At 44.4% G+C, this 16,303-nt stretch overlaps 2 protein-coding genes across 6 annotated transcripts in view; both read right to left on the reverse strand.

Annotated features, from left to right (window-relative positions):
* The window catches only part of LOC117221076 (uncharacterized), a 73,611-nt gene extending 57,635 nt beyond the window's left edge, over window positions 1-15,976 (reverse strand). The window contains exons 1-3 of one of the 5 annotated variants that reach the window (XM_033471721.2): window positions 15,780-15,976; window positions 15,366-15,469; window positions 1,746-1,986 (exon numbers count right to left, since the gene is read on the reverse strand). The gene's annotated coding sequence lies outside the window, so the exon portion shown is untranslated. Of the gene's footprint in view, window positions 1-1,745; window positions 2,571-15,365; window positions 15,470-15,779 lie in introns of those variants that run through there. The other 4 variants (XM_033471722.2, XM_033471723.2, XM_033471724.2 and 1 more) reach the window with 4 other exon arrangements.
* On the reverse strand, window positions 13,121-15,130 carry LOC117221078 (quinone oxidoreductase-like protein 2). The gene is made up of 7 exons (XM_033471726.2): window positions 14,797-15,130; window positions 14,474-14,707; window positions 14,033-14,409; window positions 13,831-13,922; window positions 13,649-13,763; window positions 13,446-13,575; window positions 13,121-13,385 (listed from the first exon to the last, which is right to left on the reverse strand). Exons 1-7 carry the CDS (start codon window positions 15,028-15,030, stop codon window positions 13,326-13,328), a joined length of 1,242 nt encoding a protein of 413 aa, XP_033327617.2. The 5' UTR covers window positions 15,031-15,130; the 3' UTR covers window positions 13,121-13,325.
* Window positions 15,977-16,303: the final 327 nt, after the last annotated feature.

Below are 16,303 nucleotides of genomic sequence, written 5' to 3' on the forward strand. Positions count from 1 at the left end.
GACTCATGAACTGCCAGAACTTTTAAATACTTCTCTCTCGAATTCCCATTGCATTGGAGTACATTGTTCAGCTGACTGTCTGTCAGAACTGATGAATACTTCACCGCAGCCTCCCAGAAGCTTGGAAACGATCAAGACATATTTATTAACCCGGCAAACACCTTCGGATTGCAGCACTCCACGAACAGAGGCCCGCGGACCACCACGAAACCCGCTATTAGCCAGACACTGATTTCCCTGTCCGAACGTATTCAGAAATTGGCGCAACTCGGAGCAATCAATTATTCCGTGTTGCTCCAGAAATGATCCCCCAGCCACACGGCGACCGTGTTTGCATAAATCCCGTTCTATCGACGAACAAAAAAAAACGTCCGGAAAATTAACGGGAAACTGCGTTAGAGCTTTGTAAATCTACTGGATCGGTTCTTCGCACCGCGCCGCTCTCCGACCGAGCAGAAGAAGAATCGCCAAGTGAATTTATTGCTGCGATTACGGGAGTACGTGCGCGACGATACCGCCTCTTTTTCGCGGATCGCCGACACTTAGGCGAACCACCTGTTGCGCAAGGAAACGCTGATTGGCGGCGTGGAATCTTTATTTTTGTTTAGCGAGCTGCAACGGGCCGCGCGGCGTGGCATTAAGAAAGCGTGCCTCGGCTGTGTCACTGATTGATGACTGCATGAAGACAATCTAACCCGAGGGGGGATCAGCTCGTTTCGTCTGTCGAGTCGTCGAAACGATTGGGACCCTTGAATCAATTCGCCATCAAGGTTCTGTTATTCATGATTTACGAAACCCGAAAGTTTTGATTGCGACCGTTCTTGAAACTTCGTAGCGTGATCAGGGGTAGCACGAAGTTCTGAATGGTGACTGATGAAGTATTCAGAAATTCTGGATGTGCGTGGGTTGAAGAAAGTACTTCGAAGTAGTGGAAATTCGAGAGTAAAGTATTCAGGGGTCGTCGAAGTCCATGACTCGAATAATGCATTTACAAGTATTGGCAATCCATGAGTCAAGTATTCAAAAGTTCTGGAAGTCCATGACTCGAATAATGCATTTTCAAGTACTGGCAATCCATGAGTCAAGTATTCAAAAGTCCTGGAAATCCATGAGTCAAGTATTCAAAAGTTCTGGAAGTCCATGACTCGAATAATGCATTTGCAAGTATTGGTAATCCATGAGTCAAATATTCAAAAGTTCTGGAAGTCCATGACTCGAATAATGCATTTACAAGTACTGGCAATCTATGAGTCAAGTATTCAGAAATCCTGGAAGTCCATGACTCGAATAATGCATTTTCAAGTACCGGCAATCCATGAGTCAAGTAATCAGAATTCCTGGGAGAACGAGACTCAAATATTAAATAATCTTGGGAGTCCACGACTCAAATATTAAAAAAATCCTGTGAGTCCACGACTCAAGCAATTAGAAGTTTCAGCAGACCATGAGTTGAATAAAGTACTTCTTGAAGTATATGAACATGTACTGAACAGTATTGGGAATCCATGAATCAAGTACTTGAGAATCTTTTGAGTTCATACGAATACCCCAGAGTTCTCCAAATCCCGGAGTCTCTCGCTAAAATTGTTCGCCCAATTCATTTCGAATAATATTCAAAGGATAATCCTCCAATGAAATTTCCACAAACATGCAAATTTCATATATAAAAATTCGCTCTCCAACAAATAATTTCCTGGAAAATAAACGGTTTGTAACAATGACTTGTATTATGAAACGAACGTTACCCGAGGAATCCTGCTGGCGTCGATGACTCGTCCCCGGTTGATCGATGTTCGTTCGACGACCCCTGAGCGATCGGCAGAGGCGGCAGCGCGCAGTGTCCACAGGTTGGTGCCAGGCTATCGGTCCCTAGACGCACGCAGGATCACGCGCATGTTAACGCACAGAGCTTCCACACAGTCGGCACAACTCATTCTATCCGGACACGTGAGTCTCGATCGAGCATCCTCGGCCCGGGCATCGATCCTGTACACCACCAAACACAAAACCGATTTAATCCACGGCTGGCCTCGGGACCGTCTCGATAACTCCTGATCGTGTTATCCACCTGAGATATCGTCGCCGGTAAACACTTTCTCCCTCCTCCCTTTCCCTTTCTCTCCTGGCGCCCTCCCTCCCCCGCCGCGCGGCCACGAAAATAACCGTGATTGCACAGAGAAACACGTCGACGATTTCTTCGAGTCACGAATTCCTAGGCCGAGCGTAGAAACCGGCACGTGCCGCGACGATCGGACTCAGAGGAGCCGCCGGCACGAACCGAGGAGGTTCTAGCCGACCAGCGAGCAGCTCTTCGATCCTCGGAGCCTTCGACCAACTACAGGGACCAGCTGCGGGTCCCTCGGAGTGGCGCGGAAAAATCGAGGGGAATTCGAAATCCGTTTCGAACTCTGTCCAATCGAACGGTGCCCTAAAATCGCTTAGCACTCGGCGAACACTTCCGACGACGGAGACTCTCGTCGCCCGGGAAACCACGAGATCACGGCCCAACAGGATCCACGTCCGGATTCGTCAACCTCGCTCCGTGGAAGCGATCGTCAGACTAAAGTCATCGTTCCACTGGAAACCGAGTACGTGCATGGGTTTCTTATCCCTCCTGTTAGCTCGAAATCCGTTCCTTCTCTCTCCTTCTCGTTCAAGCTGTGCCTCCCTGTCGCCTGGAACTCTCACTGCCTCTCTCTCTCTCTCTCGCTCTCGTCACCGCTCGCTCTCTCCCTCTCTCTCTCCCACCGACCGGCTCACTCTCTCCTTCTCCCTCTTGCCGATTCTGTCATCGACTGTGGTAGGGGCACCAATTCCAAGGATATACCGGCCGTCGATCGGAAAAAAAATTCATTTTACGGACAATTTGGAAATTCGAAGCTCCGCGTTCGTCGAAGTTGACGGTGTCCAGCCTTTTCTGGGAGTCGACTTTGGGAATTATTTTCTTCGGGAACGTCGATTAAGACGTCGCTTCGAAATTTCGCGGGATTGTTTCGATGTTCTCGAGAAAGGATCGCGAATTTTTTGGAGTTTGTTCGCAGCGAAATTGTGGAAGCCGTTCGCCGAGCAATCGGATTGTTCGGTGCTCGAATTTCCATGAAGTCGGCTGGTATTTTGTGAGATCTTTTGCGAAGCGCATAAATAGCCTTCTTTGGAGCGATAAAGGAAACCATATGCTTGATTATGTTCGTAGAAATATTTATCTGTGAAAGAAACGCGAAACGATGTGTTTTACCGAAAAGCAAGGACGAAATTTCTATAAAATCGTACCGCATTTATTTACACAAAGAACGCGCGACTTTATGGAAATGTCGCGCTTGCTTTTTGATAGAATACATAAACTTACGATCTTTTATAAATAAATATTGTATCTATGAATGTAATCACATATATATATTTTATTAATCCTAAAATTCGATGCAAGAATGGAAATTTCGGTTACTGTAAAAATGTCCTTAAATACGAATGATGACATTTTTATGCTGATCCTTTTATATAATCGCTGATATTTCCATCTTTCTCTCGTTGCTGATTAAAATTTTGACCGTTGTAAAAATTCAACTTTGGACTTTCCTGGTGCGGAAAAAGGTATTCTGCGTTGTACAAGACGCGTAATCCAGTTTTCGGAGTAAGAGAAATGGAGAATCCGGATTGGTTAGGGGATGAAAGAGAGAGTGGCACGGCGGACCGATCGCTGGAGCGATTTTATTTTCGCTGAAAGTGATCTACGAGCGACTGGTTTCCGAGCAGGAGGGCGGAATTGACGGAAAGTCGATTGGTCTCGGTCTCTCAGAGCTAAATTCGAACGGCGAAACAAGAGGTAACGAGTGAATTGTCGCGAAGGCCATCCAGCTCACTTTTCCCCCGCACTTTTCTCAGCTGATTCCTGGCCTCTTGTGCGCGGCACTCTCTTTCTCTCCACCTTCCTGTCTGTTCTATTTTCGTTTCGCTCGTTGTCCAGGCCTCGAAGGAAAAGTGTGAATTCCTATCGCTACCTCAATGCCGTCTAATCAATTTTTATCGCCACTTTTTTAACGACGCGATTCTATTGATCCATTGTTCTCGAATCAATCACCGGGCTCGCCGGTACACGTCGAAATTCCGCGGATTCCTCTACCGTAAAAATAGAGTCGATTGGACGATCTCCCGGACAATACAACAACCGTCGCCGCGATCGAAAGTCGATTAAATCGGCGGAATTATTTGCGGGGCTTTTTCTTTTTCTTCGCGCGTCAGTATCGCGATGCGTTGCATAATTCAGCGATTTAAAATTGGGCTCGGTAACTTCATCGATTCTTTCAGTGACCTGCGGTTCCTCGCTCGGCTGTTGTGCGTTTAAAGGTAAATTGTTGGCCTGCGGTAAGCGAACGTGTAATTTCGGCGATGCCTGTTATTGGCAGGGGATGTCCCGCTTGAAACCATGCATTTCGTTCTCCAAATATCGTTTATGGAAACTACGGAACAGGTAACATAATCTGTACCTTTTCTTTTCTGTAATAGCAGAAGTCGCTTAAACGATTCGATTCTGCCGGAAATAATTCCTATTTCATTTTATATACCGTTTAAGTGGCACGGAATCAATTAGGTGCGTATAAAATTCGAGCCATCCTAAGTTGAGGCTTTTAGATCAGGTTCAAATGAAGTCCGAGTTAAGTGGCGTTTAAAATAAGTCTCAGAGTTGGACAAGATTTCATTCGGATGACGGGTAAAAGACAAAGACTTTACGAATAAAATTTTATTCGAATAAGAATCCAATCGAATTGTTCGGATAATGAATTTTCGGAATAGTTCGAATAAAGAATTTTTTCGAATTGTTCGAATGAAGTATTAGACGAGTTATTCGTATAAGAAAATTATTCGAACGAAGAATTATTCGAGTGGAAAACTATTCGAATAAAAGAACCATTCGAACGAAGAATTATTCGAATAAAAGAATCATTCGAACAAAAAATTATTCAAATAAAAGAATAATTCGAACAAAGGATTATTCGAATAAAAGAATGTGTGTGATTCGAACAAAGACTAATTCGAGTAGAAAATTATTCGAATAAAAGAATGATTCGAGTAAAAAATTATTCGAATAAAAGAATGATTCGAACAAAGAATTATTCGAATAAAAGAATTATTCGAACAAAGACTAATTTGAATAAAAGAATGATTCGACCAAAAAATTATTCGAATAAACGAATCACTCGACCAAAGAATGATTCGAACAGAAAACTATCCGACTAAAATATTCGACCGAAACGAATTCATTCGGCCAATTATCCTGGACAAATATTTATACGAAACAGTCCGAGTGTGATGCCAAACTCTGATAAGTCATATAAATAATTGTGTTCAGTTTAAATTAGGTCTGGGTTAGGTCACGTTTCAATTAGGTCAATCTCGAACGGGGTCTGCTCCAAAATCGGAGTCATTGATCAACTCCTCGGTCAAGCACGCATCGATTTCCAGCTCGTAAATTAATGGCGACTTCGGAACAATTCTCGGTACGGTACAATTAATTCTCAGCAGCGGAACGAGATTGTGCCACCATATGGGAGTGCGCGCAGTCCGAGTACCACGGTGTGCACCGTCTCGAATCGTTTTGGGGGAAACCTCGGGAGGAAACGGCGGATTAGATCAGCAAACATTTCACACGTTGTACATTCCCGATGGTTTCCTAAGCGTGTTGAACAGCGGCCGGTGGCCCAAGATGAATGACAGTCCTGTCGCGCCACGGTTCGTCAGGTCGGCCGACCCGCAAAAGAGTCTACACTAATAACTGGAGCAAAGCTTGTTGTGTAAGCCGGTGGGTGGCCGCCTTTCTCTGCCGTTGCCCAGGTTTAATACGACCGTTCTGTATGCGAGAACACCGATTCCCGTGGCGACGACGGGGATCGGATTCTTTTTACGCGCCGCGACATTAGAGCCCGGGGATCAGCTTTTGTGTAATAATTAGAACGCCGCCCGCGCCGCGCCGCGCCCCGCCTCGCCGCACCGCGTCGCGTCGTCAGCGCCGAGATATTTTAATTATACACGGCTGTCTTAATTGTGCTTAATTGCGGTGCCGGGATACAGACGAAACCGAGTCCCCGACGAAAGTCGATATCACCGAGAAATATTAGCACCGCGTAGACGCGGACTGAAATCGCGTCGACCATTTACAGCCTCCCATAAATCTTGCCGTGTGCTCGCATCCGGCACGTATTTCCTGCTGGAAAAAATCGCACGCATTCCGCGAACGCGTTGCAAATTGTCCGGAAAATCGCGGAGAGAGAACCGTTTCGTAATTTCTCCGGGAAAAATTCGCGATGCTCGTCGAGCTTTTAATCGGAACGGGGCAAAGTTTTTAGACAAGGCGACGTTTTCGGATGAATATAAAATCGAATTCAATTTATATAATAGATAATTTAGCACACACACACACACACAGAAGAAGATTTCATTCGAGGAAGAATTCGTTCGAATGAGAATTATTCGAATTACATTCTCCCAAATGGTCCATTTCTATTCACAAGCTGAGCGACAATTGGAGAGAATTTACTATATTATTATTATTAATAACGATCTCTATAACTCATTCGAATCAAAAATTATGCGAATGATTGACCCAATTGAACAACCATTCGAATAATGAATAATCGCCTTACGAATAAAATATTCGGCCGAAAAGTACTCAGTCGGGTAATCAAGTTACATAAATACTTCTTCGAAACAATTCAACCAATGCCCAGCTCCGCTTTTAATGGCCTAAATCTGGTTCCCGCCTGTTACCTCGATTAATATACCGCGTTCGAGAAATCGGCGACGGCGCAAAAAATTGCCAGCACATTATGGGCCAGACTTTTCCCGTAAATTACAAAATTAGAAAATCGCCGTTGCCATTACTTCCTCCATAAAACGGGCGGGGAAATTAATTCGCGGCAGTTTCGAGCGCGGGGTTAGAAACGCCGAATGGCGCTGGCAATTACGATCGCTTTTCAATGCCTCGCCGCAGTTCCACTCAACAACGATAATAAAGTTACGACAGACCGGTGTTAATGTTATGCAGGGACCGCGCTGCGCTGCCCGGCCTCTTATTGTTGTGCCAATCGGTCCTTGCAGCGACGTAGATCGACCCTCGCACGGTATCACCCTCGCAGAACGTTGCCAGATGATAACACTTTCACTCGGGCACTCGTCGACGAACATTAATCAATCGTCGACGGGGCCGGGACGTCGCGGTCTGCGACTTTTGACGATTCAATCTGATCGCGATTCTCCGGGCATTTTTTTTCCAGGCGAACCGCCGCGCCGATCGTTTCCACATTTTTTGGTCGCTTTGTCGGGACTTCGAGCTAACGAAATCAATTTTTGGTACGCGGAGAAATAATTATTTGACCGTGAAATAAATTCGGGGAGAACGTTTCAACCGTGCGCGTCAGTGGACAAAAATAATCGAGAATTAAAAATTGAGGACTGCGTCGTTTTGTTGCGAGTAGTCTGTGAACATTAAATTTTATGCAAATTTCGTGATTTGGTTATATTAGTTAGAAATATAAAATATATATAAATATATATAAATAAATATATACATATATGAATATGTATAAATATAAAATATATATAAAAAGTTATTCGAAACGTAACGAAATATTCGACAGAAAACTTGTGCGAAATGGTAAAAAAATATTAAACATAGCGATGTTTACGTCACTTACAATGATTATCTGTCGAAGATCATAGCTTTCATCGTCGTTGGAATTTTTTAACGAGTCTTTTCGGGAACGTGGTTTAAGGATGGCGCTATGCATGCAGAGAATGGCAGCTGATTGGCTTAATTGGGTTAATTACACGAAGCGGCTGAACTTTCGCACACATTTGAAAAAAAAAGGATCTAAATGTCACCGACAACTCCGCAACCGTGTTATGACACCGATTTCCAGCGACATTTTGTCGGGCATTTTAACGCGAGAGATCTAATTAGAAAGATGTCTCGCTGGCTGAGAAATCTGGCTTGCTGGACAGGCGGTTAATGCGAGAGATTCGGACATCTGCCGGACACACTATCTCCTATGTCTCTTAACTGCCGGTGTAACGTTACTCGGACGAGATCCGTGACAAAATCGCGCCCGGGTGTCCAGAACTTCGTTTCTGCGTGCGAAAACGATCTTCATTCCTCCACAAATTTTTACAAATTTGTACAAATTTTTACTGCAGAAAATACAGCAAAATATTTCACCATTCATTCATTGTGAACAATTGATGTTCGTTCAAAAATTAACTTTATATTCATGGAATAAGAGTAATTTTATTTATACTAAGTTAGGAATAAAAACTGGCAACTCATAGAATGATTCAAAAAAGAAACAAATGTCTGCGTAGTTTCTACATCATGTAATTAATGTGGACAATTTTAGTGATAACCTTGACATAATTGCAACCAGTATTTCTAGGCTCGAAACAGTACTTTAGAAACTGTTCACTTGACTCACTGATTCCCTGCTCATTCGTAGACCAACGATCTTTATGCAATATAAAAATATTGTTCAGCATGCGTATGAAGCTAGAACTAAATAAAAGTATACTCCTTTGAACAGTTTTAATCGATGTAACAGTATCCTTAAATTCTTCCAATATTTTCACTGTTTATTATATTTTCTCCTATCAATTTTTACAATAAGTGCATAAAATCCGCTGTCAAATCATAACTTATATAAGTTATAAGCAATAATATAATTTAATAATATAATATAATAAATAATAATATAATTTAAAATAATGTAATATAATATAATATAATATAATAAGTAATAATATAACTTAATAATATGGTATAATATAATAAGTAATAATATAACTTATATAACTTAAATAAGCTGCACAGATAGCTATAATTTATTTGGAAAAATTTGGCTCGATTTAGGGCCAGAGTGCAAGGTACAGTGTTACCCATGTGTGGCCCGACATCGTCGAGCAATTTACCGGTCGGCCCGAAAGAAAAGCCTTGTAAATGTCCCCTGCTCTTTTCTAATCATATTAGCATATCTGGGTGAACCGCGGCCTCAGCAGCGATTGTACAGATACGCAGCACCAGAGGCCATTTCCTTTTATCGTTGTTGCGGACAGAGCGACAAATGCCGTGTAAGTGCCACGCGGATATGCGACTGTCGTAAGCTCTCCCACTCGTTCGCCGCCACGTTCGCCTCTGTTTCTCCGATCCAGCAGATCCCGTTCCTGTTCTGCAAGCGGCGCTCGATCGATCCACCGATCATCAGTCATCGTCTATAGATCGATTCTCGATTAGCCGCACTTACGAAATCGATGTCATTCGGCTAGGAACATCCTCGGACACCCACGCGAAATTCTAAGATCGGTGAAGTTGAGCCTGCTCGAAGAGAATAAGCTTTCTCGACGCAGCTGCTTCCGAGGGTCGACTTTTTAAATTTTTTTTCCGGGAAGGCCGATCGAGATACCGCTTCGAGACTTTGCAGATTCGTTCAAGCATCTTTGAACATGTTCGTGGAATTTTCTCGCGTCGCTGTTCACAAAATCGCGGAAGTTATTCATCGATAAATCGACCAATAAAAATCCCACGAAAATGGCAGCAGGGCATAAAGTCGTTCGAAAAATCGACTCGAAGGCCAATGGGGATTCTAAACGATTTATGCGAGCATATCGATCTGCGAGTGCGTTATTTATTTCTCGTGACCTTACGCGACCTTGACGACCATTGCCAAAGCACAGAGGGCCGTCCACCGGTATCAAAAAATCCGCTCGAAAAATCCGTTTTCCAAAAGCACTGTACAATGCCCCAAAAAATGGCCACGGTAACTCGCATTGTTTGCAAAGGACGCAGTGTTTCGTGCCGGCGAGTTCGCCAGATAGAACAGCGACAGCTTAGAAGCGGTAACGGTTACTCAGCCGGCAGAAATTTCTTGAGAAAAAAAGAACGGGCCGGCCAGGCGTTAAAGGATTAAGTAAACGTTCCAGCATGCCATTCTCCGCCCCTCACCGCCGGTGACCGAGGAAAAACGACGCGGAGTTATCGATTTCTTCGACGGATTTAATTCGTCCGTGCCAATCGCGAACCAGAATTACGTCAGTGATCGCACATCGCGCCGCCATTTTCGGCGCACGGATCCGTATTTCGACACTGGCCGATCCTCGGAGGATAACCGTATCGACCTCGGAAGGGGGAGAAGAAGGGGGGACTGCCGGACGGTTATAATCGTCGCGATACGTGTCGCGCGACTTTATTCGACGGGACCTTTCTGGTACAGAAAGAATGAAGAGCGCTCCGTCGTCGTGTGTCCGACGCGAAAGTCCCGTGAAACCGTGACTTTTTCCTTCGCCCGATGCATATTATGTAACCTGTCCTTTCGATCGCGCCGGGGAACCTTTATTTCCCTCCACCGCCGACATCTGGCAAGCAGATCGTCCGCGATTCCTCTTTCCAGCACCGGTTAATTGAAAGATCGCGTATCTCTGTCTCTCTCTGTGTGTGTGTGTGTTCGGCTAATGTGCCCCGGCCGAGCGTAATTCGAGCCGCATTTTCTGCGATCCGATCTACGCCCCCGGGACCCCTTTGTTATAAACAATATCGATCGGTAAGCTACTTTAACCCATCGTGCTCGAACCGCGACTCCGCGGTGCCACTAACAATTGCTGCATCATTTTTGGAGCAATCTCACGCTGGAACTGTCGAGCCAGAACTATCCTAAATGAAACTGTGTATCGGTTTTTATAATAATTGAGATTGAACTTAAATCGAACTCCGCACGGTTTCTGTTATATTGTGTGGTTGATTGCGGAAGTTTTAGAGTTAAGAAGTTGTCAAAATGCAAGTATAGTAATGTCTCCCTTACTGACGCACGGGTTGTCCACAAAAATGGACAATTTTGGAAGAGAAGATACGATTGTTCGGGCCTTGTTGCTCGTTTTTTATGGTTATCGATTGTGAACAACTAGAAAAACGAGTCGGAAGGTTCGAATAATCGTGTCTCCTCTTCCCAAATTGTCCATTTCTGTACACAACCTGAGCGTCAGTATGGGAGACATTACTGTATTGCACGAACAAATAAGTTCAATCTTATGTGCGTGCAATAAGGAAATAATACAAAATCGAATGCACCACTGTAGGAGGAAATATCTTAGCTATAATATAATAATAATAATAAGTATAATAATAATTATTATAATATATATAATATATAATAATAATATATAATAATAATAGTAATGTATATAATAATAATATATAATAATAATAGTAATAAATTAACTGCAGATATTTATGCACCTTCATAAAATGCAATTAAACGCGGAAATTCGTGCATTTACGGTAAACGCGACTTTATAAAATGCAATTAAACGCGCATATTAACGAAAACCAATTCCATTACTATTCAGCGTTCGCCACAAAGAATTCTCCAGTCGATGTAAAAACTCCTTTCGATCTCCAGATTTTTAGAAAAGAATGTCTAAAAACGAGAATTTGCATAAAGATCCGCGGTCTACCAACAAGCAGCAATAAATAAGTAAATAAATAGAACAAAAGCAACGCCTAGATCAGATCCGATCGGACCAAAGTGATTAGGACTGGATGAGAACTGAAGTTCAGCCTGAATAATTGCAATCTCGATCCAGTTAGACCGGGAACGTATACCAAGGGATTAATTCGAACGGACTGAAAGGTTCAGCGATATATTAGATAAATATCGAGCCGCAATTAATTCCGTGATTCGCGGAAGGACTCCCCGCCGGCGCGGCGGGCAGCCGAGCGCAATTAGAATCACTCGGACGGAATGCCGTTTAACGGAATCGTCGATCGTGTAACGGCCGCGCGAAAAGATCATATTGAACGTCGATGTTGCGCGGCGAGGTGCGGAGCGGGACGGAGCGGGGCGAGGCGGGGCGCGGGAAAAGCAAGAAACGTTGCGAAAGAAATCGGGCACAATACCTAAATCGATGACGAAGTGACCGGCCGGCCGGGCGGCCGCGGCCGGTCCGGTGCGCGGCACGAAAGAAACGGTGGACTATGCGGGACATAAATCACCGTTAAAATGCAGGCAAAAGCGGTGTCCGTAATTTTTCCGTATCCCCTGCGCCGCGCGGTGACACGTCGCGTCGGTCGCAAGGTTTATAGAGAAAGCAACATTTACATAAGGACTCTCGCGCGGTGCCGCGCCGCCGCCGGACTGGACAATTGAATTTTGAAATCGCGCGCCGGCCGCCTGCGCCACACCCACGATTACCCCAGGGGGTGCCACCTTGAACCCGGGCCCGGCCATATGATTAACGGCACGAAGGCGGTCTAATTGGCCTTCGTCCCCGGCGCGAACCGCGAAACGGTGGCTGGAACGCGCCGCGCGTTTCCCCCCGCGACGTACATTCCCAAGGTGACCTTCGGGCGGCGAAGTAAACGAGGTCGAAAACTGGACCGAGCCGAGGAAAAAACGCTTTGCAGCCTTCGACGAAGTTAGGCGAGGTCCCGGGTCGCACCCACGCCGTTCGAGCGCGTTATCGATGATCTAATCGACGGACGCGGAGAGAGACCGACCGGTCGCCTAATTTTGTATCTTTTATTTCAGCGACCCCGTTGCCGCAATCCGTGGTCTTATTGGCCGGGTTGAAATCGGGGGCATGCTAATGCCGAATTCTTTGCTGCCGTTCGGGGAACATATTGATAATTGACTAACGACCGTTCTCAGGACTTTTACTTCGGGCTTCGATCGCCATTCGGTAGCGGCGCAACAAAACGCTCTAGTTTCGATAAAAGGACATTGAGCAACCGATAATCACCGCGGCCCGGTTGCCGCGGCCGCTACGAAAGAACAATCGTATATGCGTGTAATTTTCTGGCTATGGGAAACATTGATTTCTTACGAAATTCATCGCCGGTAATAAATAAACTATTATTTAGGTCCGCTGTTCGCTCTCCGTAGCGTCGCATCATTTGCGAAACACGGCGACGCTTTAGAGAACAGTGGAAGCTGTTTTATTTCCTGCTGTCCCGTGATTACGCGACGCTATGGAAGAAGCGCCGAATTTCTCTCCGGTCCACCACTGTTTCGAAACGTCTCGAAGCACGCGACGTTACCGAGGAGATGTTTGAAATAAATTCGAGATGTTTGTAAATAAGTGTACAGACAAATTAGAAACACCATGATTTATTGTAGATGAGTAAAAAATAATCGATTAGAAATTCTGTACAGTGTATAATTAGCGGCCTAATATTATCGACGAAACAGCCTTAGACGAGTGCTTCAATATTTGCGTTGTCAAACAAATTTCTTTAGCACTATCAATAATATCTGATATTATCTAATATCGCGTATTTAATGAACAAGTCTTTCGCCTCAGTCGTCCTGCTCGACCACTTTTGCTTTGGCGTCTTTGTCTCGTATGTCGACTATGACCTGTGGATCGAACGATTCAGTTTTATGTTGCCGCAAGTCTTAACGGTACAAGTCACTCACTTTTCCAGGTGATTTGCTCTTAAGAATGAAGTCCATTGCATCGTTCACATTGTGCAGTCCGACAGTCATCGCGCAGCTGGGTTTAATCAGACCCTCCTCGACGAACGTTAAAATGTCGTCGCCCGCTTGGCTGATTTGTTAAAGAGAAAATATTTTGAAACGATACCACCACCGGCTGATGTTATTTAAAATAATTGATGTACCGATATTCTTCCAGTTTCTTTTCCTTGTACTCTCTCAGACTGAACCCGGCCACGCAGAAACGGTCCAAATCGCAATCCGTCATGATCGCTGTCGACCCGGCAATGATTACCCGCCCTTCAAGAAAGTTGCGTGTCAATGAAATTGTATCAGAGTGCCGCGACGTGATTTTATCGACTTGTACCTTCGCGGGACAGGTGATGCACTACCACGGCGAAGCTGTCGTCTCGCAGCAAGTCTTTCATTGTCGCGCCCTTTTTGTAGATGCCGGTGAAGCTAAAAACAGGACACACCTGCTGCCACTATTCGTTACCTGATCAGAGTCTCGCGTGAGAATCCCCGTGATTTTTTGCTTCCCGAATCTCCTGAGACACCCAACGACTTACCAGTTCATCACTTTCTTCAGGTGCTCACCATCGGCGTCGGCAAAGATTGCCTGGATGTCTTTCTCAGCTGCCAACTCCTCTAATTGCTTCATCAATTTCTTGTCTTTGTATTTCAAGCTCGCAAGGACCGAGCCTTTGCCTCTGGTCAAATCAGCCCCCTCTTCGGTGGCACAGACCCCTATTACCCGAGCTCTGTAAACATTTGTAGCAAGGTCAACCGCTGCCAGGCCAATGCTACTCATCCCCACATTGATTATAATTATGTCATCCTCCTGGAGGTTGACCTTGCTCTCTAGTGCAAGCAGTGCAGTGACATAGTCGTCGAGCAGACTGACCGTATCCTTGGTCTTCATCTCAGATGGTATTTTCCAGATGTCCTGGAAGGTTTGCACTTATGATTCAATGTATAAAAAGGACGTACGGTTGAATGTGGTGGCTTACATCACAGTTTACTAAGCATTGTTCACTCAGACCTCCGAAGCAGTCTTTGTTGAGTGCTATCACCTTGTCCCCAACCTTGTACCCGCATTTCTTTGCGTCATCCCCAACCTGGAGTAGCTTCCCGACAAACTCTTGGCCTAGGATCTTTGGCAGACACGGTTCAAACGTGTACATATTCTGAGCCAGCAGAATGTCTGATGCACTTAGGGCGCAGTAGTGCACGTCTACGAGAACCTGGCAGTGCAAATCATTTTACGTTTTAGTAAAATGTATTAATTAGTCTGCGGTTTGGTCCGCTATGTATTCCCAATTTTCGAACTTACTTCGTTCGGCTGCGATATTTTGGGAGGTTCAAAGTGATCTACCACCAGCGGACTGCCGAAGTGTTTCAGCACTGCGGCAGAAATCGGAGAAGCCGGAGAGTTCTCGGTGTCAGGGTTAGACGACCTACATTGTGCTGTGGAGCTGAACTTAATGGCTCTTGTTCGTATCGGATATTTCTTCAGGTGGTGTCTACAAAAATTTGTTAAGATCCTTCTGCCCACGGAGACCGACATTTTCGGACAGCAATTATTGTTTCGTAAACACGAGAGACACCATTACCGGGGTCACTGCGGTGCCTGGGCCAACCTAGTCATGGCACCATTGTCATCGCAAATGCGCGGCAAAATTCAAATACCGATGCAGTTAAGGTCTACATTTTGCTATATCGATGAATTTAATATTTTTAAAAATTATTAGACACACGGTTGACTGCCTAACATCCTCACAAAATTGCATGCAATCGCTTAGAATGAAAAATATCATTGTTAAAGGCTTACACTGCACCATGTATTAATAATTACAGCATTATAACATAAACATATGTGCAAACTTGATTCCGGGTACTTACCGATCACCAAATCTGTTGCATATCCAATGCACGATGCATTTTCCATTGAATGAGACGGGAACCGTTCCGGTGTGAATGCCATAGAGTCCACAGACAGAAATTAACTATGAAATAAAAAAGAACATAAATCTCTCGAACGAGAAAACGATACAAACTATATAATCACGTCGATAGAACGTTCAACAAATTTTTAACCAATCGACAGAACGAAAGTGTGTTGGTCGAAGGATAAGGAAATACAGTTTTTTCAAAATTGCCACAATCTAGCAAGGTGCAAAAGTGAACAGTTTCGCAACGTGGTGCAATTGTCGCACTCGAACTATTTATGAAATCGTAACAACAAGTGACACCGACTTCGGACACATGTGACTCGGTTAAGTAACAATTAAATAAAATGATGCTCGTTTTCCATACCTTTTCGACAACATAAAAATACGCGGTAAGCGGCTTTTACCTTTCGCTCGATTAGTTTAATAAAATAAAAATAAAAAGAATGCACACTGGACAGCGTACACGAGAAGACTTTCAAGAAGTTCGCGATTTATTTAAAACCGGAAGTGGTTCGAACACAAGGATGAAGTATGCTACCCCGACACCGTTTAAAAGGGAACTGATTCGCTCGATTTTTGTTTCTTGTGACAAAGTCGGGCCGCCCCACCAAGCTGTCGGCCCATTTTATTGCTATTTTTTTGCATGTCGCCCCCACTACCATACCAAGTCATTTTTTATTGCAGCTTCACCAAATTTCCACCGACAATGCTTCGAAGATATTCGTTTCAACGGTGCCTACAATTTTTCGTTTCGTTCAATTATTCGTGCAAATTTTAAAAACAAAATGCCTTCGTTTGTGTACAAAATTTTTTCGAATTCTATCAATCTGTGCTTCTAATTGATTAAATGGTATTTGTTAATTCAACGTACAGTAGACTTAGTGAGAT

The sequence above is a fragment of the Megalopta genalis genome, chromosome 5, assembly GCF_051020955.1.
Source record: "Megalopta genalis isolate 19385.01 chromosome 5, iyMegGena1_principal, whole genome shotgun sequence".
Taxonomy (NCBI): Eukaryota; Metazoa; Arthropoda; class Insecta; order Hymenoptera; family Halictidae; genus Megalopta; species Megalopta genalis.

What these genes read in the sequence shown, in the direction of transcription:
- LOC117221078 (XM_033471726.2), bottom strand. Translation starts at nt 15,030, where the DNA reads ATGTCGGTCTCCGTGGGCAGAAGGATCTTAACAAATTTTTGTAGACAC. An exon ending in GCATCACCTGTCCCGCGAAG is followed by an intron (nt 13,764 to 13,830) that starts GTACAAGTCGAT and finishes ACTTTCTTGAAG; the next exon opens with GGCGGGTAATCATTGCCGGG. An exon ending in AAGAAACTGGAAGAATATCG is followed by an intron (nt 13,576 to 13,648) that starts GTACATCAATTA and finishes TTAACAAATCAG; the next exon opens with CCAAGCGGGCGACGACATTT.